We start from the raw sequence: 24,373 nt of genomic DNA, 5'->3' as shown, positions 1-24,373 counted from the left end.
ACCAGAAGAAATGATGTACTCATTGCCCGACTTATGTAACTGTAACCTCTCTATACATCAGTTTTACAACAAAATCATAGAAATGTATAAAACAAACAAGAATTCCAAAATTTCTAAATTTCTAGTTAAACCAATGCCCAATTAACCAGAACATCTCATTGGTTATTTCTAATTTAAGGGTATTATGTAGTTGCTGAAATTCTACAATTCTTTCTAAAAATTCATTTGTACTTATTTATTTTCCCTCCTCCTGCTCCTCTTCCTCTTCCTCCTTCCCTTTCCAATTTAGTTTCTCTAATCTGTTATATCATTTTTTCTGTTATATAATTTTGAAATGTTTATCCATGTTTTTCCCCACATATCTTTTGATTTCCATTATAGAAAATTTCCTATAGGCAGATCTACAGAAAAATTATAGGTTGGTACAAGAAGGCGCAAAGGAAGTTACTGGGAGCAAACTGCTAGATACAGGGTTTTATCAAGTAGATAGTAATTCCAGCCTTTATAGTATAGTGAAAGCCACTAATTTGTACTCTATAAAAAGGTAATTTTTTTCTGAATGTGACATGATTTCATTCCTCATTATGGCTGAAAATTTCAATTGTGTGTGTATATACATATATGTGTATATACATATATGTATACATATATATATACATACACACCAATTCCTTTATATAGATACTATACATTTATATATACTATGTAAAAATACATACTAAACATATATAAATTTATATTTTATATATGTTTACTATGTTTAAATTACTTTCCAGAAATCTCATTGTTAAATTACCAAATAACATCTAATAAAAAACATTAGCCCTGTTAAGTTCTCTCATTATTTAGTCCTATGGCACATTATATTTACATATTATGGTAGTAATGATATATTTGTAATAACCAGTATATATTTGTAATTACTTTGTTGGAAATAAACTATCTGGAGAAAATTAATGACAATATTCTTCACTGTTGCTCTAGTTCCATAAAAGTGCTGATAATTTTTTGTGTTTTACACTAAAAAGAATAGCTCCATGTTTTCTAATGGATAAAAAGCATTAGTTTTCATGTGAAAATATGGTATTTCAACATTTTTAAAAACAGTAGAAAATACATGTGATAAAATTAATTAATTACAAGACTTCCACTGTTATAAGGTCTTTTCAAACTTAACACATGATTAGCTACTAATTTATTGTACTAAAATATATCTAGCTACAAATTCCTTATCCACTACCAAAATATAGACAAATCTCTGAGTGAGTTATTATGATAAAACTTCTTGTATGTGTTTAGCCTTTATTAACACAATCAAAAATGTATTATTTATCACACTTAAAACTTGACTTTTTAGAGTTCCAATTATACAGAGAAATGATAAAATTTGAGATTTCATGAAATGCTGTTACTAATAGCAACACAATTTAATCAATAAAACACAAGATAAATCACAGTAATACCTTTAGTTTAATGGGACATAAATATTCCATTTTATTTTAAAGCAGTAAGATACCTAGTAAGTACAACAAAACATGGCAAAATACCTTGAATTTGTCAGACTATTTCCTAAAACTGTTCTCACATCTGGAGTATTAGATTGGTTCAATTTTTATTTGATAATTCCATTTTTGGGCAGGCAGATCAAATATGATTACACCTTGAATGTGCCAAAGAAATCTTTTTCGTTTTTACTTCAAGCTTTAAAACTTCAAAATCTTTAGACAAGACTAACATAATTTATGTAAGGAACTCATTCCAAGAAGGTTATGCTATCAGAACCTGTAAGAAAGTAATAGAGGAGAGGTACTCAGGGAACTGCATACCCTCCAATGAGAAATGCAATATTTCAATGAAATTTCAGATAACATAAACCCTCAGTAGAAGTAGATATTTACCTCTGCTTCACTGTGGATGAAACACAGTATTTTCTTTCACTAGTTGCAACTATTTCTTATAATTGGATGCACCGGGTATAATAGGTTAATACCAAAATCACAAGAGAGAGAAATTGTTTTGAAAACACTGTTGAAAATGAAGAGGGAGTTTTAAAACAAGCGGCTCCTGCCTTCTTCCTAGAAATTCAACATCCTGTTAGGATCCAAGCTGGAAGTGTCAGATGGCTGCTACTCGAGATAGATCCGAGAGTACCTATAAGGAAGCATGTCCAGGGGGTCCGTGGTCTGGGAGGGCAGAGGATGCCCTTTCTGGCTGTACGTGCTCCCGTGAGCCCCGAACACGCACATGCCTGGCATCCCGCCCGCCTGGGCGCGCCCCTGGTCCCATGTCCTGAGCCAGCACAGGCCAACTCTGCTGCCTGAACCCAGACACCTCTTTCTGGAGCTCAACTTACCTGGGCTGAGCTGAGCTGAGCTTTAGGCGGCTCTGGGAGCTTTTATCGCCTTCCTCCTGCCAAGCCCTTCATCCCTCTGCTGCCCTGGCCCTGGCTTCCAGGAGCAGCAGACACAGGGACCATCTGTGTCCAGGGGGCCATGGCTGCCTGCCGGCGGCTTCCCTGGTGGTGGTGATCACCGCCAGGCCAGAGCGGTGGCCGCTGACAATGGTGCCCGTTTTCCCCGCGTGCTGTGCCTGGGCGCGAGCTGGAGGCGGCTGTGCCCGCTGTGCTGGGCACGAGATCCAAGCCCAGGCCAGCCCTGGGTGCACTGGGCTGGGGAGAGGGGCAATGGGCTGGAGGAGGGGGCGTGGCCTGGAAGGCTGCAGGTGGATACCAGGTTCCAGTGGGACATCTAGCCTGAAGGGAATGAGTGGATCCAGGAGAGGAGAGGAAAAGACAAAGGAGAAATGCACCCAGAACCTGGAAATGCAGAAATGAGCTCCGTGGTTGGAGCTTCTGAAAAGGAGCTTTCCCTTTGAGCTCTGGTTCTGTATCCTCCCGGTTTGGGCGCAGTGTCTAAGGACTCCTCACCCTCATTTAGAGAAGTGAATCCCAGCTAACTCAGATAATTGATGCAGAGACCACAAGAAGTTAGGAGGAACAGACAAGGAGTACATCTACAAATCGACAAGCTCCTTTGGTTGTTCTGACCCCCACCCCATTATCTCTCTTCCTCTTCCTTCCTTCCTTCCTTCCTTCCTTCCTTCCTTCCTTCCTTCCTTCCTTCCTTCCTTCCTTCCTTCCTTCCTTCCTTCCTTCCTTCCTTCCTTCCCTCCTTCCTTCCTTCCTTCTTTCCTACCTTCCTTCCTTCCCTCCTTCCTTTCCTCCCTTTTCCTTCCCTTTCTTTCTTTCTTTTTCTTTCTTTCTCCTTCCCTCCTTCCTTTCTCTCTTCGTCTCACTCTTACACACACACACACACACACACATTTCCTGTCCTCTGTTCTAAGACTTCTAGGTGTTTTTGTCAAAATTTATTGTGGGATTTTGTGAAAGTTCAGATTCTACTCGGGTAATTCTGGGATGGTGTGGGATGCCTGAGATTTTTATTGGTAAAGTTTCTGACTCACAAACCATATTTTTTAATTTAAATTTTATTGTAAAGGTGATGTACAGAGGAGTGATAGTTATGTAAGTCAGTTAATGAGTACATTTCTCTCTGAACAGTGTTACTCAGTCCCTCATTTTTCTCCCACTATTGCCCCCCACTTCTGGGAATTAACCATAGTGTGACCATAAACAAGGCCACACTAAAGCCACCAGTAAGGCAGTGTTCATTGCAGCATTATTTACCATAGCCAAGATTGGAACCAAAAGTTTTCATCATAGAAGTCTTTCAGGTCTTTGGTTAAGTTAATTCCTAGGGTTGTTTTTTTATTTTTTTTTTTATTGTGAAAATACTGTACATAGGGGCAAGATACATGGGCAAGATAACGAGTACATTTCTTTTTTTTTTTTGGTCCGGTCATGGGGCCTGAACTCTGGGCCTGGGCGCTGTCCCTCAGCTCTTCAGCTCAAGGCTAGCGCTCTACCACTTGAGCCACAGCGCCACTTCCAGCTTTTTTCTTTTTGCTTATGTGGTACTGAGGAATCGAACCCAGGGCCTCAGGCATGCAAGGCAAACGCTCTACCACTGAGCCACCTTCCTAGCCCACGAGTACATTTCTTATCAAGCATTGTTGGTTGTTTACTTATTTAAGGCTATTACAAAAGGAGTTGCTTTTCTGATTTCAGCCTCATCCTACTTATTGTTGGTATACAGAAAAGCTGTTGATTTTTGTGGGTTAATTTTATACCCTGCTACTTTGACAAAGTTTCAGATCAGCTCAAGTAACTTGGGAGAAGAATAAATACAGGATGACGTCTGCAAAGAGGAATAGTTTTACTACTTCTTACCCTATTTGGATCCCCTTTATATTTGTCTCCTGCCTTGTTGATAATGCTAGGAAATCCAAAACTATAGAGGAGTGGAAAGAGTGAACATCTTTGTCTCATTCCTGATGTTAGAGGAAATAGTTTTAACTTGCTCCCATTAACTATAATGCTGGCTGTAGGTTTGTCATACACAGTCTTTATTATATTGAGGAGTATGCCATGGATTCCTAGCTTCTTCAGAGCTTCTATCACAAAGGGGTGTTAGATATTGTTAAATGCTTTTTCTGAATCTATGGAGATGATCATGTGTTTCTTGTCCTTGCTCCTGTGACATGCTGATTTACATAAATTGCCTTGTTTATATTGAACCAGCTTTGCATCCCTGGGATGAACTCTGTTTGATCATAGTGTATTACTTTTTTGATTAGTTGTTGAAGTTGGTTGCCAAGAATTTTAGTAAGGGAAGTGGCGCTGTAGCTCAAGTGGTAGAGCGCTCGCCTTGAGCTGAAGAGCTGAGGGACAGCGCCCAGGCCCAGAGTTCAAGCCCCATGACCGACAAAAAAAAAAAAAAAAGAATTTTAGTAAGAAGTTTTCCATAAATGTTCATCTAAGAGATGGGTCTATGGTTCTCTTTCTTTGATGAGTCTCTGTTTTTGGGATGAGAGTTATGATGGCTCTATAAAATGTTTGGTAGTGATCTTTCTATTTCAATTTCATTGAAGAATTTGAGGAGTATTGGAGTGAGTTCTCCTTAGAAAGCCTTATATGATTTCTCAGTGACTCCAACTGGTCCAAGGCTTTTCTTGCATGGAAAGTCTTTCATTGGCATTTTTTATTTAATTACTGTTAAATGTCTATTTAATTGGGTTAAATCTTCTTGGTTTGGTTTGTGTATATCAATATTTGCTAGGAATTATTCCATTTCCTTCAGTTTTGCGAAGTATTACCTTATAATATTCTGAATCTTGCTGTTTCCCATTCTCACATCTCACATTTTATTAGCAGTTTTATTCATTCACTGATCCAGTATTTACAGATGTGGGGGAGGGGGAAGGGAGCAAGCTGTGCTTTGCCCAGATAGGTAGCTACCACACATGCTAGCCACCCCACTTAGGCAGTATGTACATATAAGGGGCCTGCTTGGATCACCCTCAAAACCATCTGGCAGAGACCACTGTGCTACAGTTGAGGCTTGAGCTCAAGGCAGTGCAAAACCCACTAAGCCTTTACATCAAGCCTGCAGGAACAAAGGGACCTCCAACTGCTGTGTACAACCCTGAGTGTGGTACAGAGGCCGAGGAAGCTGGCATAGCAGAAATTTTTGAGTGGTACCAGCTTCCTGAAAGCAGCCCTCTCTCTGTTACTCTAAGAGGAGGGAGATGTAATACTACTGAGGGTCTAGTCAGGCTTTTCTGAGCCTCAGTTTCCAGGGACAGAGACCAATGTAGGTCCACAGCTAAGGCCACAACCCTGAAGGCAAAGAGCCCCAGAGCCTTGCTGTAGACAGCAGTCTTGACAAATCTGGCTCTGCTGCAGCAAATGTTTTCATGGGATTTCATAGAGCAGTTTGCTTCTTCCTAAATCTTTAGAGTGTGATTGTTGTCTGCTAACATCCTTCTATGAATGTCTCTGGACACAGCACTCAGTACATAACCATGCCGTGCTTATCTGTGGATCAGATATTTTTTAAAGAGCTTTTCAGAATAAATAGTTAACACAATGTGCCTTCCATTTCTGCCAGATGTGGAATACCACAACTCAGCCTGTCCATTTTTATTAGAATTAAGACAACAGGCAAAGCCCGCAGGAAGAAGCTGACAGCCTTCAGAAAGGAAGCACTGATGATTTTCCATAACCAACGTAAAAACCTAAAACACCTATTCCCATTATTAGAAACTTAGTAGGGGTTGATGCAAATATACACCAAAGTATAGTGAAATATTAAAAGCTTCCAAAGAATGACATCTTGGATATTGAAGGGAGATTATAGTAGGTAGAAAAAGGTTTTGAGTGCATGCTATATAAGAAAGATCAATGTAACAGAGAAATACAGAACTTTTTCTTTGTGGGGATGCTGATTCCTTTCTGGGCAGTAACTTGAAAGTAAGACATGAACTGAGAAGGCAGAATGAGAGCAAAACCTCTGATTGTTGGACCTCAGTCCCAGAGTTTCTCATAATGTAGTTCTGGGATGAGACATGATGATTTACATTTCTTTCGTTTTTCTTCTTTTTCTTTCTTTCTTTTGTTTTGTTTTTTGTCAGTCCTGGGGCTTGAACTCTGGGTATGATGCTGTCACTTCCAGTTTTCTAGTGGTTTATTGGAGATAAGAGTTTCACAAGGCCCAGCACCGGTAGCTCAGGCCTGTAATCCTAGCTACTCAGAAGGCTGAGATCTGAGGATCATGGTTCAAATCTAGCCCAGGTAGTAAAGTCTGTGAAACTCTTATCTCTAATTAACCACCAGAAAACCAGAAGTGGTGCTATGGCTCAAGCAGTAGAGTGCTTGCCTTGAGCTGAAGAGCTGAAGGATAGTGCCCAAGCCCAGAGTTCAAGGCCCACGATTGAGCAAAAAAAAAGAGTTTCATGGACTTTCCTGCCCAGGCTGGCTTTGAACCGTGATCCTCAGATCTTAGCCTCCTGAGTAGATAGGATTACAGGTGTGACCACTGGCACCTGACCAAGGATTTACCTTTCTAATAAATTTCTTGTGGTTCAGGAATTGCAATCTGAGAAACACTGGCCTAGGAAGTCTCTTCATTATCAGCAATTTTAATTCCATAATCATTTGATTAGATGTCTATGAACCCCACCTTCTACTACATTTGAAGTCTACCTTAAGAACTGCAGTTAGCACTAAAACTCTCTCAACTAATTATCTACACCTTTTAGCATACATGTGCCCCTCCCACCCTCCCATTGTATTGACAGACTTCCTTCCTTGCTTCCTCTTCTCCTCCTCCTCCTCCTTTTTCTTTTCCTTTTTCTTCTTTTTCTTCTCCTCCTCCTTCTTCATCATCTTCTTCGTCTTCTTCTTCTTCTTCTTCTTCTTCTTCTTCTTCTTCTTCTTCTTCTTCTTCTTCTTCTTCTTCTTCTTCTTCTTCTCCTTCTCCTTCTCCTTCTCCTTCTCCTTCTCCTTCTCCTTCTCCTTCTCCTTCTCCTTCTTCTTCTTCTTTCTTCTTCTTTTCCTCCTCCTCCTTCTTTTCCTTCTCCTTCCCTTTCCCCCTCCTCCTTCTTCTTTCTTTTTTTTTTTTTTTTTAGGTCAGTTATAGGCCCGGAACTCAAGTATGTCCCTGAGCTTCTCTTTGCTCAAGGCTACCACTCTACCACTTGAGCCACAGCACCACTTCAGGCTTTTTCTGTTATTGTGGTACTGAAGAATTGAACTCAGGGCTTCATGTATGTTAGGCAAGCAAGCACTCTACTACTAAGCCCAGTCCCACTATTCCAATTTGAGCCACAGCACCACTTACTGTTTTTTGAATTATTAATCTGAGATAAGAGTCTCCTGGGGACTTGTTTTTACCAAAGCTTCTGTCAAACCATGGTCTTCAGATCTCAGCCTCCTGAGTAGCTATGATTACAGGCTTGAGCCACTGGCACTCAGCATAAAGCAGGTTTTCTCAGAGCATCCTTCAGCTGATTTTGTGTGCAAGCGACTGGGTGAGGAAAGTTGCCCCTGTTATTATTGATGAAATCATATTGATTAATAACTTTTTACCAAATAGTTGACAGTTGAGGGTGCTCATTGCTTGGTACTTTCACCTCTCTGCATAACTGGACAAAGTGACTGAGGTTGTCCAAAAGAAATGGTTTGCTGGATGTTGGAAGGAAATACACTAAAAAGGTTAAAAAACAAAATATATCTGAGAGAGTTTCGTTGGGACAGCAGGAGTATATCAACTCATTTGTATTTATGGTGACATTTTTCTTAGCTTTGTAAATAAGACTTTATTTAAGTATATGTTGTAGGTTTCTTTAGGCTCATCGCCATGAAATTGCCACTTTTTAAACATTTCTGAGAGACAAAACTATGAGTTACAAAGGACTTAACTCTGTTTCTAGGTACTAACTGAACACTATGCAACAATGGTCTTCATCCATAGCCTTCAGATCTCCATTCTATCAGAATCCCCTTACCCTCTCCACCAAAGCTTCCAGGGGGCTAAAGTTCATGTATCCATGCTCTTATGAGTTTAGTAACAGAGTTTCTACAATTAAGCCAATTTGGTTTTACTTATTATTGAACTTACTTTAGTTAAAAATTTCATAAACTCATGAAATATATTGTGAAAAAGATGCCATATCTATAAAAATTAAATTTAAACTTTCCAAGTTTTTAAAATATGTTACTTAAAAAGAAAAAAATCAGTGAGACAGCAGTGAAAGACCAAAACAAAAAAATGACGACAATCTGAAGGATTATTTGGCATGCAATGTCTTATTGAGTATTCTTAATATTTTGCTGAATATTTTGAGATTAATAAACTCAAGCTAGGAGTTAAAGTAATTTAATTCAGATAGTTTCAACCATATGTAATAGATATTTTACTTTAATGGCTTATGAAAATAATGGAATCCTCACTTCTACTAGGCTGAAGTCTTAAGGTAGAAAAGCTCCAGGGATATTTGAAGGATAACAGCTTAATGAAGTCATCCTATATCATTTCCTCCTTTTTATCCACTATTTGATAGTTTATTGGTGAACATCATTTATGAATCAAAATATTTACAACAGTGGAAGAAACCTCACATTTATAAATTACTTCCCAAAGGCAGAAAAGGGAGTGTTGCACTCAACCCCTTTCAGTAAATTGATTTAAAGAGCAAAGATTTATTTCAAAGAAGCACCATGTGTCCCATTCTCCAGGAACAGGTTGTACAGCCACTGACTGAGTCAGAGTAATCGCCAGTTCTGCAGTCTTTAGTCATGGTAAGTACACTAATCAGTATGGCATTGTTTATGGCTTCTTTTTTACTACACTTTTTGTATTTTTAGACATGTCTAATCACAGAAATATTTACCTTACCCATACAATAAAAATGCCTGCAGTCCATGAGCAATAGCTCTACCGTACAGTCTGGGGGTGCATATATAACTTACAGTGTGGATTTATGGGAAATTATCTTGTCTCCAGTTCACCACCAAAAAAATCAGAAGTGGAAATGTGGTTCAAGTGGTAGAGCATTAGACTTAAGCAAAATAGCTCAGGGACACCACCCAGGCTCTGAGATGTAGGCTCAGGACCAGAACAAACATATACAGAAAACGTGCTCTATGTTTTAACATATATTATGTCTTATTGAAGTGCACATTTTAAATGTCCGCTGTTTTTCATTAGAGGAAGGCTGCTACACAGAATGTCAAAGTGGTCTAGATAAATATGTTTTTGTCATTAAGACAGTTTAAAAAATAAATATCTCTAATTCATAATAGTGTAAGTGGGAAATACTACCAACTTAAGGAAGACTGTCAGGATTATAGAGCACACTGAGACAATGTCATAGATTTACTAAAACCTTAGTTATGTGTGAATTAGTAATCGATTACCCTAACTCAATCTTGTGTTCCCCACCACAAATTCATAATCACTACAACAAGAAAGAATTTTGTGTAAGTTTCCTATGCAGTTAACCATTTTGACAATAAATAATCAGGGCTTTTTTGTTGGATTATTAACACACATACACTAAGAAAGTTAATAATATGATTCTTGGTATAGTAATTTACCAATCTATAATAGTATGCTTACAGAAAACACCAAATGATCAAGTATGATTCATTATTTTAAAGTAATGCAACATCTTTTTATTAAGTAATTGATATAACAATATAATTTATTATGTTCAATTGTTAGTAGACAAGATTATAAGAGCATTTGACAGAGAGAAATAACATTAGATAAAAGTAAATTTTGGTTTGTGATAAAAGCTATAATAAAAGAAATACATAGCTTTGCTTGATTTGATAAAGAATATCTTGGTTAGAAATAACTGGGAAAATATTTTGATAGTAAAATGCCAAAAATTAATTGATATCTTGGACAAACAGTGGCAGCAACTTTGTAAAAAATGTTTTTGTTGGAAGGTTACCATTGCCCTTCCTAAGGCAGGACTACATTTTCCTGCCAAACAGAATTTACCATGCGCCATGTGGCTTGTGTTACTTAATGAAGTATAAGACAAACTTAAGTGTTCCATATCTAAAGAAAGCCGTGAGACTCCCCAAAAGCCAAGCTGTGAGACCCAAAAGAATTGGGAGGATGGAATGCCTCCTCCCAACATGAATTCTCAGAACACTGAGAGTTTCCTTAGAGGGAATTCACATTTCTACTGAAGTGTTGGCTATTTCCGCACCAAACTTTCTGGTAATGTGGGGACAGACAAAAATCTATGCTAGCTATAAGTCATTTGCTGTTTAATAAGTCATTACCTGCTTCTTAAGATAAAGAGTTTATTTCTTTCCATTTCTTAACAAAAGGGCAATGTTATTCTTTCTGATGGAGGCATAGAATTCCATTGTGTATGTATACCACATTTTCTTGATCCATTCATCTACTGAGGGGCATCTGGGTTGGTTCCATATCTTAGCTATGGTAAATAATGCTGCAATAAACATAGTTGTGCTGGTAGCTTTAGTATGGTCTTGTTTGTGATCATTCGGGTAAATGCCCAAAAGTGGGATTGCTGGGTCATAGGAAAGCTCTATGTGGAGTCTTTTGAGGAACCTTCATAATACTGTCCAAAGTGGTTGAACAAGTTTACACTCCTACCAACAAGAAACATAGGTCCCATGGTTTCCCTTATTTGCAATAACTAGTATATGTCAAAGACAAGCAGAAACGGTCAGACAAGTTGATGTTAGATGAAATGAACCCCAAGATAAGGACTCAAATGGTTTTTCTTTCTTGCTATTGTTTCTAACATATTTATAAGATTATTTCTTTGTTGCTTTCTATGTCCCTCTCCCACAGTATAGCCCTGTTTTCACTGTATTTGTTGTTGGTATAATTTGTGGAGGGGAAAGGAAAAAACAAATTGTTTAAATAGGGATACAGGTGGACCCATTGCAACAATGAGATGTACAAGACATTATGTCAAAAAACAAACTTTACAACTTTGGCAGGGTCGAGGGGATGGGGGGTGTGATGGGAGGGAAGGGGAATGGGAAAGGGGAACAAAGGAGGAGGCAACAATGCTTGATAAGAAATGTACTAATTTCCTAGCTCATGTAATTGTAACTCCTCTGTATGGTATTTTCACAATAAAAAACTTATTAATATTAATAAAAAAGAAGTTATTTCTCACTTGAGTAAAATTATACCACATGATGGTGCTTGTGACTTTAAGGATTAAGATTGTGTTGCATTATTGGTGCTTGTGATTTCAAGGAAACTGTGACTTCATTTTCTGTGTATGCACCTGTTCCCTACTCAATGAATAACTCGTAAAATAGACCCAGGACCCCTGAAGCTGCTGGAAGACTTCAAGCCCCTGGTGACCCACACCTCAATTCCACAGTCTGGTGTCCATTGTTATTATGTCCCTAGCCACTTCAGCTCAGGACAGAAAGCCTTTAATATTAATTATGCAACTAGACCTGCACAATAAGTGCCTGCCTACTGATTGCCATGCTATTTTATATTTCATTTTATATACTTTTTGTTTTATATACATTTATATTGTTTGTTTGTTTGTTTTTTTGGGTCCGGTCGTGGGGCCTGAACTCTGGGCCTGGGCGCTGTCCCTCAGCTCTTCAGCTCAAGGCAAGCGCTCTACCACTTGAGCCACAGCGCCACTTCCGGCTTTTTTCTTTTTGCTTATGTCGTGCTGAGGAATCGAACCCAGGGCCTCAGGCATGCAAGGCAAGCGCTTTAACCACTGAGCCACCTTCTCAGCCCCTACATTTATATTGTTTTATACACAAAACATAAATTATATAAATTACATATGTATTTTATATTTATTTATGTTTGTATATAACAAAATATAATTTATATTTTGTTTTATATACCATGTAAGAAAAAAATCATGTATTGTTAGTATGTATAGTCAATTTTCATAACAACATGAATTGGGGAAATTGAATTGATCTAAGAGAACCTTGTGATGTGAGTTGCTGCACAATGACTTAAAGATTAAAAAAATCCTAGGGAAAGATTCAATATGTGTTCTTATTTATCAATATACATTGTAACTTACAGAAAAGCATAAAGCCAGGATCAATGCATATGAAGTGAATCTTCCTCAGATGCTATGGGATTGTCCATCATCACTCCTAGAATGGAATTCCATGGAGAGCCTAATCCCTAGGGTCTCTGTAACCTAATTTGAGGAAGGAATGTGACAAGGCTAAGTTGAGAGATCAACAAAATGTTCAACATAACAGCAACCAAATGACTATTGTGCAAGAGGCAGGAAATGTGAGGGAGAGAGATCTGCAAAGGGGCAGAGAGAAATTTGGTTTGATGAGATGCTTCCGTATCAAACTTGTGATGGTGTCTGAGGAAATCAAGCATTTTCTACCCTTTTAAATTTTGAATATTTAAATGGAATTAGAAAAGAAAGCAGCAACTATTAGTATTTTGTGATAAAGTAGAGTTGAAGTATAGACCCCAAAATCTTAACTTTCTCTAAGGTTAGCCCTGGGAATCACCCGTGTGTGTGTGTGAGCAAACTCTGAGCTAGATAGAACAAGGAGTAACTCTGAGCTGCACATACTTCTATGGGAGGAAGAACAAAAGGTGAATAATTCCAAACCTACCACTAGAAGTCAGGCTTTGGTCTCTGACTGAGGAAGACAGAAGTGTGTCTTCAGGTTACTTTGGAAGAAAAATACTATAAAATGACAAGGCTGTCTTTGCAAATTTTCTATAATGGATAAACCTGGCCTTGTGCTAAAAGGCAGTGTAAGTGTTGGGAGAGGAGAGAGCTTGTAGCTATCAGTACTAAGAGGATGGCCATTTATGCATAAAAGATAAATGGTAGACAATCTGTTGAGGGAGGGATAAAATATTGCTTCTAATAAAAAGCGTTCATAAATTTTACGTGACAAAGAAGAAAACTTTATCTCTTTTCTTCCTTCTTTTCCTTCCTTCCTTCCTTCCTTCCTTGCTTCCTTCCTTCCTTCCTTCCTTCCTTCCTTCCGTCCTTCCTTCTTCATTAATTCTTTCTTTCCTTCCTTCTTTCCCTGTCTTTGTGTTGTTGGAGATTGAACTCAGGACCTTGGACAAGCTGAGCATGTGTCCTACCACTAATCACCGCAGATTGCTAACCATGTGTTCTACTACTACTCACTACAGATTATTTTTTAAGAGCTAAATTTGAGACTAGTTGCTGATTCTTAAGAGGAAAATAACAAGTATGTAGAAGCCATTTTGCTAAAATAACATCAGATTAATAGACATAAAATAGTTTATGTCACTAGTGTGATCATTTAACAGTTTCTTTTGCTTTTTTACTGTTCACAGGCTAGAAGTCCTAGACATATACCTACTGTAATTAAGTGCTCAGATGTTGCCTGTGGTAACTGAGTAGATAAAACCCAGTATATACTAATTAGTAATTAATTGGTTAATTCATAAAACCAGAAGACGCTGGGTTTATTATTTTTGGTTTTCATCTTACTGAGCAGTATTTACAGATGCAATAGGACAAATAGCCATGCTGTTATCATTTGTGCTTATTCTCTAGTTGCAAATTACTAATAAAGAACAAATAATAATGAAAATAACGTTTTCTGAGAATTTAAAAACATGCTGTCACTGATGTGGGGTTGTAACTCAGTGTAGTACACTCACCTAGACTACATTTGGCCCTGGACAAAAAAAAAAATTGCATTTAAAAAAATTATGGACGGGGCTGGGGGTTTAGCCCAGCGGAAGGGCGCCCGCCCGGCGTGCGCAAGGCCCTGGGTTCGGTCCTCAGCCCTGGAAAAAAAAAAAAAAACAATTATGGAGGCAGCATGAGAAAATGTGGCAAATATTGGATATAAATGTCTACTAGGGCTGGGAAGGTGGCTCAGTGGTAGAGTGCTTGCCTTGCATGCCTGAGGCCCTGGGTTCGATTCCTCAGCACCACATAAGCAAAAAGCAAAAAGCCGGAAGTTGTGCTGTGGCTCAAGTGGTAGAGCACTAGCCTTGAGCTAAAGAGCTGAGGGACAGCTCCCAGGCCCAGAGTTCAGGCCCCACAACCGGACCCCCCCCAAAAAAATGTCTACCCACTAGGTAGTAGATGTCTTTTCTTCTTTGTAATAATTAAAGTTTACAAAAAAGTGTTTACTTGTTCATAATTACACCTTGTTTTGACTTACACAGAAATTGAACTAAATTAAAAGTGAATTTCTAATGATGTTCAAATAAAAACCTCTCTTCACTAACATATTATCTACAAGAGTGTTTGATTTTATAGGATGATCTCTTATTTTCCATATGGCTTCTTTTGCTTCTTGATTTCTTTTTTTAAAGTGGGAGCTCATTATGATTTTATTCACATTTCTTTAGTCAGTAGTGATGTGGGTCACCTCTTCATGCGTTTACTTCTGCTTTGTGTACCTTTAGACAAATGTCTATTAAAGTAGTTCTTGCACTTGTTGATATGAATGGTTTGTATTGAGGTGTAGGAGTTCTTTATATATTCTGCACATTAGCTCCTTATGGGACATGTGATTAAAATACAAACTTCTTGAAAGATGTCTTAAATTTTTTAACTCCTGCACCGGACTTGGCATATAGGAGATCTTAACAGAACAGTCTCTGAAGGCCACAACATATGAAATTAAGTGGGATAAAGAAATACAAAGAACATTTTCTAGACAAGCTCAAGACCTATTTCCCCTGAAGCAATAAGCCTGCACTATGTGTAGGGAAGGGGCAGTTGTAGAGCCAGTCAGCTTCTGTCCTTCATTTATTCAGAGGAGCCCTCACCCTAAGACACAGTGCAAGGTCAGGCTGTGGGGGCCAGAAGATCAGGGACCTGCCTGGAAGAAGACAGCCCCACAGTAAGTGGGTGAACACCTAAGGGTGTCCAAGACACTGATGGATGGCAGAAAGCAGAGCACATATCCCCTCTATGGCCCAAACTCTGGCTAAAAGGTCCCATTCCCAAGAAGGCTAGAAAGGGAGTCCTGCAGGCCCCTGCAATTTCACTTCCACACCTGGTGGATCCTCTTAGACAGACATATGTTAGGGAGCTCCTTTCTCCTAGAAAACAGGTGCGATGGTTCTAGGTAGCAAAGTGGGCTCTGGGCTTCATGACGTTGTAGACATAGGTTTGCATGGGAGGTGGTCTCTGCTCCAGGGGATGAGGGGAAAATGGGACTAGTGGCTGCTGCGCCTCCATGCTAAGGAGGCAGGCAGGAGAGCGGTGCAGGCGTGTGAGCAGTGACTCAGTTATGAATCCATCTGCTTTCCTTTTAATCCAGTTGATCAAATAGTTTTCATCTATTAGTTTCTTCTTCGTCTAATATCTGCATAATACAAAGAGTAATGAAATGAATGATAAACCAAAGTGTGAAGTGGGTTACTCAGACAGGGACAGAGTCGAATATTGCCATCTAAACTAGTGTAGTTTTGCCTACAGAGATGTGACATTTAGTGATGTCAGGAGGCATGAAGATGGTATTATAAATGGCGTAGAGTCATTGAGGATACAAGTGTTATTAAGGCTTCTAGTATGTTGTTCTTAAATTACAAAGACTATCTGTGATAATCTGCAGGGAACCACCATTACCAAAAGTGGAAGAGTGGAAGAAGAAGTGGAGAAGTCAGAAAACTTGATGGTGGAAGCAGATTGTAGATGTGGAAAATTCTGGAAAAAGCAAAGAATACAGGCTTAAGTCTCCAGAGATAAAATCTTCTAAAATCTGGTTTTATCCAAGTACAGTCCATATTGCCCTAAGAAGCTAAAAAATTATGAAAAATAAATGTTTTCAAACCATTGAGCATAGCATAATCTTTTGAACCAGCAACAGAAAAGTAGTACAGATGTTGAATATCGAGATGTTGAACATCATTTCATTAATTTCTTTTCCATGTATTTTTACTAAGGAGGTGCTTTTAAAAATTTTGATCCACTATTTGCATGTAATTCTGATTACTGATGTTTTTCTTTGATATCATTTACCCATTGTTTACCCACTCTAATTATATATTTCTATGAATATTAAATTAGAGAGCTATGCAGCCATATAACAACCTAGTTTGGAATATCTTCTTTGCCCCATAGTAATTCTTGACATCTGGCTGAGTTAATACTGAATCCACACCCATGTCTATACAAGTATTTTTATAGCTTTTCTAGATAATTTTTTTGGTCAATGGAATCCTGTACATAGTCCCTTTCGTCTAGTTTCTTCCCCTAGCATACTACTTATGAAGTTCATATTTCATTTTAAAAATTCTTTTTATTCATTTACCACCTGATGAATATTGAAACTGCATGTAATTCAGAGGTCTTGTGAATACTGTTGATTTGAGCTTTGCTTGGTTACATGCTATGTGTGTCCATATGTGTGCATATACACAAACATACAAAATAAATTTAAAAAAAACTACTGGCCAGGCATCTATAACTCATGATTGTAATCTTAGCTCCTCAAAAGACTGAAATATGAAGACTGGTTCAAAGCTAGTCAAGGCAGGAGAGTCCGTGAGATTCTTTTTAAAAAAAATTTTTTTTATTGTGAAAATACTGTACAGAGGGGTTACAATTACATGGGCAAGATAATGAGTACATTTCTTATCAAGCATTGTAGCCTCCTCCTTTGTTTCCCCTTCCCATCCCATCCTCTCCCCACCCTCACCCAACCCTCCTCCCTCCCCCCCCACCAAAGTTGTAAAGTTCATTTTCGACATAATGACTTGTACACCTCCTTGTTGCAATGGGTCCACCTGTATCCCTATTTAAATGATTTGTTTTTTCCCTTCCCCTCCACAAATTATAACAACATCAAATACAGTGAAAGCAGGGGTTATACCATGGGGGAGGGACATACAAAGCAACAAAGAAATCATCTTATAAATGTGTTAGAAACAATCGCATGAAAGAAAAAAAACATTTGAATACATATCTTAGGGTTCATTTCCCTAACATCAACTTAACTGACCTTTTCTGCTTGACTCAGACATATACTAGTTATTGCAAATAAGGGAAACCATGAGACCTATGTTTCTCTGGGCCTGGCTTACTTCACTTCATATAATTTTTTCCAAGTCTTTCCATTTCCTAACACATGGGGCAATGTCATTCTTTCTGATGGAGGCATAGAATTCCATTGTGTATATATACCACATTTTCTTGATCCATTTATCTACTGAGGGGCATCTGGGTTGGTTCCATATCTTAGCTATGGTGAATAAGGCTGCAATAAACATAGTCGTGCTGGTAGCTTTAGTGTGGTCATTTGTGAACATTTGGGTAAATGCCCAAAAGTGGGATTGCTGGGTCATAGGGGAGCTCTATGTGGAGTCTTTTGAGGAACCTCCATACTACTTTCCAAAGTGGTTGAACAAATATATACTTCCACCAACAATGCAGTAAGGTTCCCTTCTGTCCACATCCCCTCCAGCATCTGTTGTTGTTAAAGTTCTTGATTATAGCCATTCTAACTGGGGTGAGGTGGTATCTCAATGTTGTTTTGATTTGCATTTCTTTTATGGCTAGAGAGATTGAGCATTTCTCATGTGTCTACTGGCCATCCTTCTTTCCTCTTCAGAGAAGGTTCTCTTTAAGTCTTTAGCCCACTTATTTATTGGGCAGTTGTTTCTTTGAAGATTTGTTATAGGGGGATTTAATTTTTTGAGTTCCAGGTATATTTTAGATATGAGACCCTTGTCTGTTGTAGTGAAGATCTTCTCCCAATCCGTGGGCTTTCTATTAATATTGCTAGCTATGTCCTGGTTAAAATTAAATATGTATAAAATAAGTTCAATTTCCCTATTAATAAAAATAAAACTTGTTGTCGAAGAAAAGTATATGCACAGAGGATATTTTGTAAATACCTCTCTACAAAGTAACTAACATCCCTAGGAGAGTTTCAGACTTTGAAAATTAGTGAGATTGGTGGGCTCAAACTAAGTTTCTCCAAAGGATAAAACGACTTGGGCAGTGCTAGAGTTCAAGGGAAAGCATGGTGAATGGACTGACATCCATCTGAAAGACTGGGCAAGTGGAATTGTAAGTGGGGTCTACAAGGCCCAGAAGAGTGAAGGATGTGCTACTGTGGAAGCAGGGTTGAGGGGTGCAGCCTCTCCTTCCCCCGCCCTTCCCTCTCTCAGAATCCCTTTGTGATGAGGAGGCCACATCACAGGTGATTGAGTCTGTGATGCAACAGTGAGCCTCATTGCCTGCTCCTGAAGGCAACTCCCAGAGCTCAGCTGCTCAAGAGCGACAGTGCGATTCAGATGATGGAGAACCCTCTCTTTAATCTGAAGAGCGACAATACCCCATGGCTGACCCCCAGCATCACCACAGCGGCAATGGATTTGATCCTTGCCTTTCTGTGTGGACTGGGGCTCTTCTACCTAATAACCCTTTACATACCGAGTAACCCACCGTTACCTCCACCTGAGACACGGAAAAAGCCGAGGAAGGTAAGAGCCCTCGAGCCAGACACAGCACAAATGACCCTTTTTAAAAAATGTCATTTCCCCTTTTGCAAATCAAGAAGCACTGCTGGGACAGGGCAGGGTTTCAGTAGGTATGAGGTCATCTACTGAGCTCTCCAACCACCTGTGTGGTGGTAAGCAAGTGCCAGAAAGTGCAAGAGTAAAGCCAAACTTTGCTTGTCGCTGACCAAGGACTAGGATCCTAATCACTGGCTACTTGAGCACTGGCTCAGTGGTCTCCTTATCAAGGCAACTAACCTACCCAAGGATAGGTTAGTATAAGGGCTGTGCTGAGTCCTTAAGAGGCTTTGGTCAGAAGCTGGAGTTAACTCTGGCCTCAGGAAGCCAAAGTCAAACTGGTGGCTATGAGGTACCTGCAGAGCTGTTGCCCTGAGCACTGAGGGTGTGCATGGGGAATCTTAACTTTACATAGACATCCCAATGTGGTGTTCAGGAAGCCAGGCAGAAATCATTTTCACCAGCACTGAAAATAAGAGAAGGAAACAAGGAAAGGCAGAATGTAATATTGTTCAGGAAGTGTGAATATCTGTGGCATGTCTAGGGTGAGGAGAGGATCCAAGTCTCTTTCTTTGTCTCTCAGTGTCATGTGGAGAGGAGAGGACATATCAAGAGCCGGAAGAAGAGCAGCACCATGAAAGGTAGGCTCCTTCCTTCCTCCTAATGGGAGAGGAGATTGCTGGTTTCTGACAAGAGCCCGGTCTTGGAAGAAGTCAGGGCAGTGCCCTTCGAGAGAGGCTCCTACAGTAGACATCAGACATGGGGACACTTCTCAAGTCCTGTGCTTGGAATGAAGCTGCAGTGGGCCATGGTTGGATGGAGCCTAGTGAGGGTGGCCCGAACCTGGGGAATAATGCTGCCTTGATTCAGAGGTGGGACTTTAAGGCACAATGTGAACTGATTTTCAACTTTTTTTTTTTTTTTCAACTTCTTAAAACTCAGGACAAGTCCTTCTTCCCCTACAGGATACTCTGAAGGTCCTGTAGGTTGGGAGAGCTTGCCGTACAAGGAACCAAGTGCTGCCCCTCTGCTTTGCCTTCCTAGCACTGTGGCTGTGGACAGAGGCTTGCGATCCATTTTCCTGTCTTGTTTTTACTAGACAGACTACCATTTGAGACATGCCTTCAGTGCCTTTGTGCATTACATACTTTTGAGATAGTCTCACCTAACATGGAAGGCTGTCTGGCCTGAGTTTTTCCTACTTGTGCTTTCCTGTGTCTGGAAATGACAAGTATACGCCACCGCATTCAGCCATTGTGCTTCTCCCAAATCAGGATAATAGACACTTACCACTACTCCCAGTCATTTGTTGGGAAGGAATCTTACAAACTTATTTGGCCAGGCTGGCCTCGAAGCAGAATCCTCTAACCTCTTGCCTCTCACACAGGGCTATATGCTTGATTTACTATGTCTAGTTTAGTATTCCAATAGTCTCTTGCAAAGAGACATTTCATTCAGCCACCTGTAAGAACCCAGGTCCTTGCCATGACTGCCATAACTCCTGGCTCTGTTTCTAGATCAAAGAAGTTCCCGGAAGCAGCTAGAAGAGGTTTATGGCCTTGTTACACTTCTAACTAGGTAAGGATTTTCTACCTGTCTCTTTGCCTGCATTTCTACTCCATACAATGGGGTTGCCACGGGACTGGGGAAGAAGACTTCAGGTTAGTCTAGGGTATGACTGAACCCTCAGGATGTAGGCTAGTAAGGGCTTTGTAAAACTAGCCATGAATAGCAGGTACCCATGCTATTCTCCTTCAATCAGAGCCTGTCTTGCTGATTGCAGTCTATGCCTTCTGTCTCTTACAGCTACATAGGAAAGCTCCATGACAGCAGCAGCTTTCATGATCTCTTAGGAGGAAATGGCCTAGGTGAAATGCTCGATTCAGAACGTTTTGCAGATCATCAGTCACCCAGGCAGCCTGAGGAGGATGCTTTTGCCAACACTGTATTCCCAGTGGCCTCCCCTGCTCCTTCACCTGACTGCCTACAGCCTCTAGACTGTCCCTTGTCAGGGGTCCTGATCTCTTCCTCAGATTCTCTGGGGTCACACCCATCCCAGCCTTTGAATCCTCTGGGAGGCAGTACATCCGCATCACCTGCACATTCTTCTAGCCCAGTTTCTTCTCAACCTGTGGTATGCCCTCCTTCCATGCCTGATCCAATCCTGAATCTTTCTCCAAGTTATTTGATGGAAGCCCCACCTGGTACCACCCCTCCTAACAATTGTGGGTTGCTTTCTATTCCTGCTACCACCTCTGACATCCAGGAGCTGCTGGAGATAGAGATCAGTAATAAATCCAAACTGAACGTTTGTCAGGGAAGGAAAAGGAAGGGAGAAGACAAGGTAGAGACATCTCTGAGGAATGTACTAAGCTCACTGGACAGTAAGCAAGATACTGCTACCCCACAATCCTTTTGCAACACAAATGGAAAACCAGAACAGCTTGCTCGTTCTCAGCAGCATATTTTACCCAGCATAGTTTGGAACCACTTACAGCAGGATGGCACCCAGCTTTTCTGGGGCCTGCCCTCTCTGCACAGTGAGTCCTTGGTGCATCTTTCCTGGAAGCAAACAAGGTCATCCTCTGTCCAATGTCTATCTTTTGCATTTAATTACATTGGCCCAGCTGAGCTGCAACCTAAAGATGCTCCACATCTTTCCCAGGCAGAGACCCTGCGCCAAATTATAGGTGAATCTGAGCTTTGGTCACAAAACATCCCACCAATGCTATCTCAGATCCACACTGAACCCCACCTCCCATGTTTTATCCAAAAGCACCCTCCACCTTCCCCACCCAAGATTAGGAATGTACCTTACTCTCCACTTCAACAGAGGAAAAAACCATTCATTCTAAATGAAGCTCTGGACAGATCTTTGCAGCAATTAAATGGGAGGAAGGATTTAGCTTCTAAGTTACAAACAACAGCAGAAGCACTTATCCCACCCACTGGCAACCTTCCCCAGGCCAGCAAGGAGTCCCAGACTAACAAGTTGGACTTCACCCTTTCCGATGATTCTATGAGCTCCAACATCCTCAAACAGGCAGTCACCAGAGATGAACAGCAGCCTGGCTGTTCCTTAAGACAAACAGTATCACAGGATTTGATGCAACTTTCAGGCAAACTAACAGTGAACAATCAGTGCCAGTCACAGTGCAAGCACGAACTCTTAGCACAGCCATCCCAGCCTTCTGCCATCCCTTGTAAAGGCAGCAACAGTGTGCAGAAGATAGACCTAGCAATGGTAGCACTGAATGACCCAAGCAAGGGTGTAGAGCATTATCAGGAAAGGGATCTGTCTGAAGATCAAGCCTGGAGTTCAGGAAGCACCCTAGTGAAGGGTTGCAAGGCCAGCCTTTCAGAAGGTGACTGTATCATCCCAAAAACATCTCAGGACCAGACATCTGCAGGGACAAGCAACTACTTACCTAATACCTCAACCAAGAAACATGTAGAAAAAGTCCTGACATTCCACCTGGGCAGGAAGTTGAACCAGATGAAGGAGGGCATGATCCCAGTGTGTGTGCGGCAGTCCTGCCTCACTGCTAGCCATGCCTCTCCCAAACCCAATGCCCATGTCACATCCACCAATCAATCACGCCCCAAGTGTTTGCCAGCCATCGCAAACACCTCCCAGGAGCTTTCCTTCCTGGATGCCCAAACTCTCCTGATTCTAGAAATACATATTGTAAGATACCGGGTGAGGCACAAGTGGGATCCACAAATGCAGATCAGTGACCCAGGTACTCTCAACTTACATGGGACTCCAGCCTCGCCCTTGGCACAGCCCGCCATTTCCTCCCCACCTTCCACGGACTCTCAGGTGAGCTTCATTGCCAAGGTGGCTAATGGCCAGGAAGATCTTCAGGAAAGTCTAGTGGAGAAGATGGTTAAGAAAATGCTATCTCCCACATCGCAAGGTTCATTTTCTGTCCATAAACCCACAGAGCAGCTAAAAACTCAGAGCAGAACTCTATCTGGTGACATCCATGGGCCAGCAGAGGCTGCTCCATCTAGACAGGACGGTCTGGACGTTCAGTACCCCACCTACAGTTTCCTACACAGAACCAGAAAGAACAGGCCTGTTCTGGAGACTGGACAGGGAAGACTTAAGCCAAGTCAAAACTTAGCAGTGTCTATGCATGAGCCAGGAGAGATGAGTGGCAGCATAGCCTTCGAAGAGCCCTGCCTTAGCAGGATGTCTCCATACATTAAAGGAATGTCCCAGCTTTCAGTGGCTGAGACAAGTGAGACAGTTGAGATCGAAGAGACACCTCCTTCAACTGGGGGAGCCAGTGTAATAGAAAATTCCAAAGTAATGAATAATGGAAACATTTCAGGGTCTCCTAAGCCCAAGAAAAGCTGCTCCCCACCTAGCATGTCTATTTTGCAAGACCCAGAATATACAGACCTGAAATCCTGGGTAGTTAGCGAGATTCAAAAACAAGTGGAACTCAAATTAGAAAATCAGTTCCAGCACCAGAAAGCTAGCATCTTTCAACATGGCCATATTGACAAACTCTCCACCAAAGTGAGCCTGCCTTGTTGGGCCTCTGGGTCTACATCCCAGATCATGACTAGCAGCAAAATATCAACTCCTCCAATCAAGTGTAGCCTCAAACTGAGGAGGAGGCCCAGCCAGGAACAGCCAGAAACAAAGAACTCTAGAGTTGAGGTTACAGGAAAGAATCAGAGTAAAATGTTCAGTACCTCTGATGGAAGGCAGGGCTGTAGGAAGCTTGCATCAGAACTGCCCAAAGAAAGGCGGGCAGTGGTGAGGCCTTCCCAGTCCTGTGGGCTCAGCCCCATTATTGAGGTTAATGAACAAGGTGCCATTGGAAGAAAGACATTTCCAACTTCCCCACAGAAGGCACACAATTCTACAGAAACCTATGTCCACAAAAGGATGCAGAATTTTCTGCACTTTGCCGATGCTAGTACCAAAGAGAGAAGGCAGGATGACCCCTTGCCAAAAGCCAAATGTTCATCTGTAACTACCCAGAGCAGAGCATCATGGGCTGTGGAACAGCTGAAGCCCAGACACTTATGATGGCTATTGGGAAGATTATAGTAGACAAACTGGCTTCAGCATGGCGATGGTCCAGCAGAAGTGCATAAAGGAAAATCCCAGACACTGCTGCACTGACATTTCAGCTACCACACAGCTTCCTGTGACCCCCAGGCAAGCTCAATGATAGGAATTAAGGGCCATGGTCAGCTCCACGATACCCTATCAAGATCACATGCGCTGCAGACAGGGACAGAGATGTCCAGAGAGCTTGCATTTACAAGCAGTTTCTGCCAACATAGACTAGGTGGTATAATTATCTCAGACCACATTTCTCGTTAAATAACAGACTTCCAAAAAAATGTGCCCTGTCTGATTAACTAGAGCATGTTTATCATGGCTCATGGTTGAGAAACAGGTTATTGTATGTTCTAAAATGTGCAACACCTTGCATTTATGAATGGTTTCTTGTTAA

General features: G+C 40.7%; 1 protein-coding gene across 1 annotated transcript; it reads left to right on the top strand.

Annotated features, from left to right (window-relative positions):
- The first annotated feature begins 2,119 nt into the window (after positions 1–2,119).
- LOC122113651 (spermatogenesis-associated protein 31E1-like) lies at positions 2,120–23,940 on the top strand. Its single transcript, XM_042686713.1, has 6 exons — positions 2,120–2,213; positions 2,418–2,647; positions 18,624–18,857; positions 19,474–19,531; positions 20,408–20,468; positions 20,697–23,940. The coding sequence occupies exons 1-6, from the start codon at positions 2,120–2,122 to the stop codon at positions 23,938–23,940; spliced, it is 3,921 nt and encodes a 1,306-aa protein (XP_042542647.1).
- Positions 23,941–24,373: the final 433 nt, after the last annotated feature.

The sequence above is a fragment of the Dipodomys spectabilis genome, unplaced genomic scaffold (genome assembly GCF_019054845.1).
Source record: "Dipodomys spectabilis isolate Male_0828 unplaced genomic scaffold, ASM1905484v1 ptg000098l, whole genome shotgun sequence".
Taxonomy (NCBI): domain Eukaryota; kingdom Metazoa; phylum Chordata; class Mammalia; order Rodentia; family Heteromyidae; genus Dipodomys; species Dipodomys spectabilis.
This window is presented reverse-complemented; position numbering and strand designations above follow the sequence as displayed.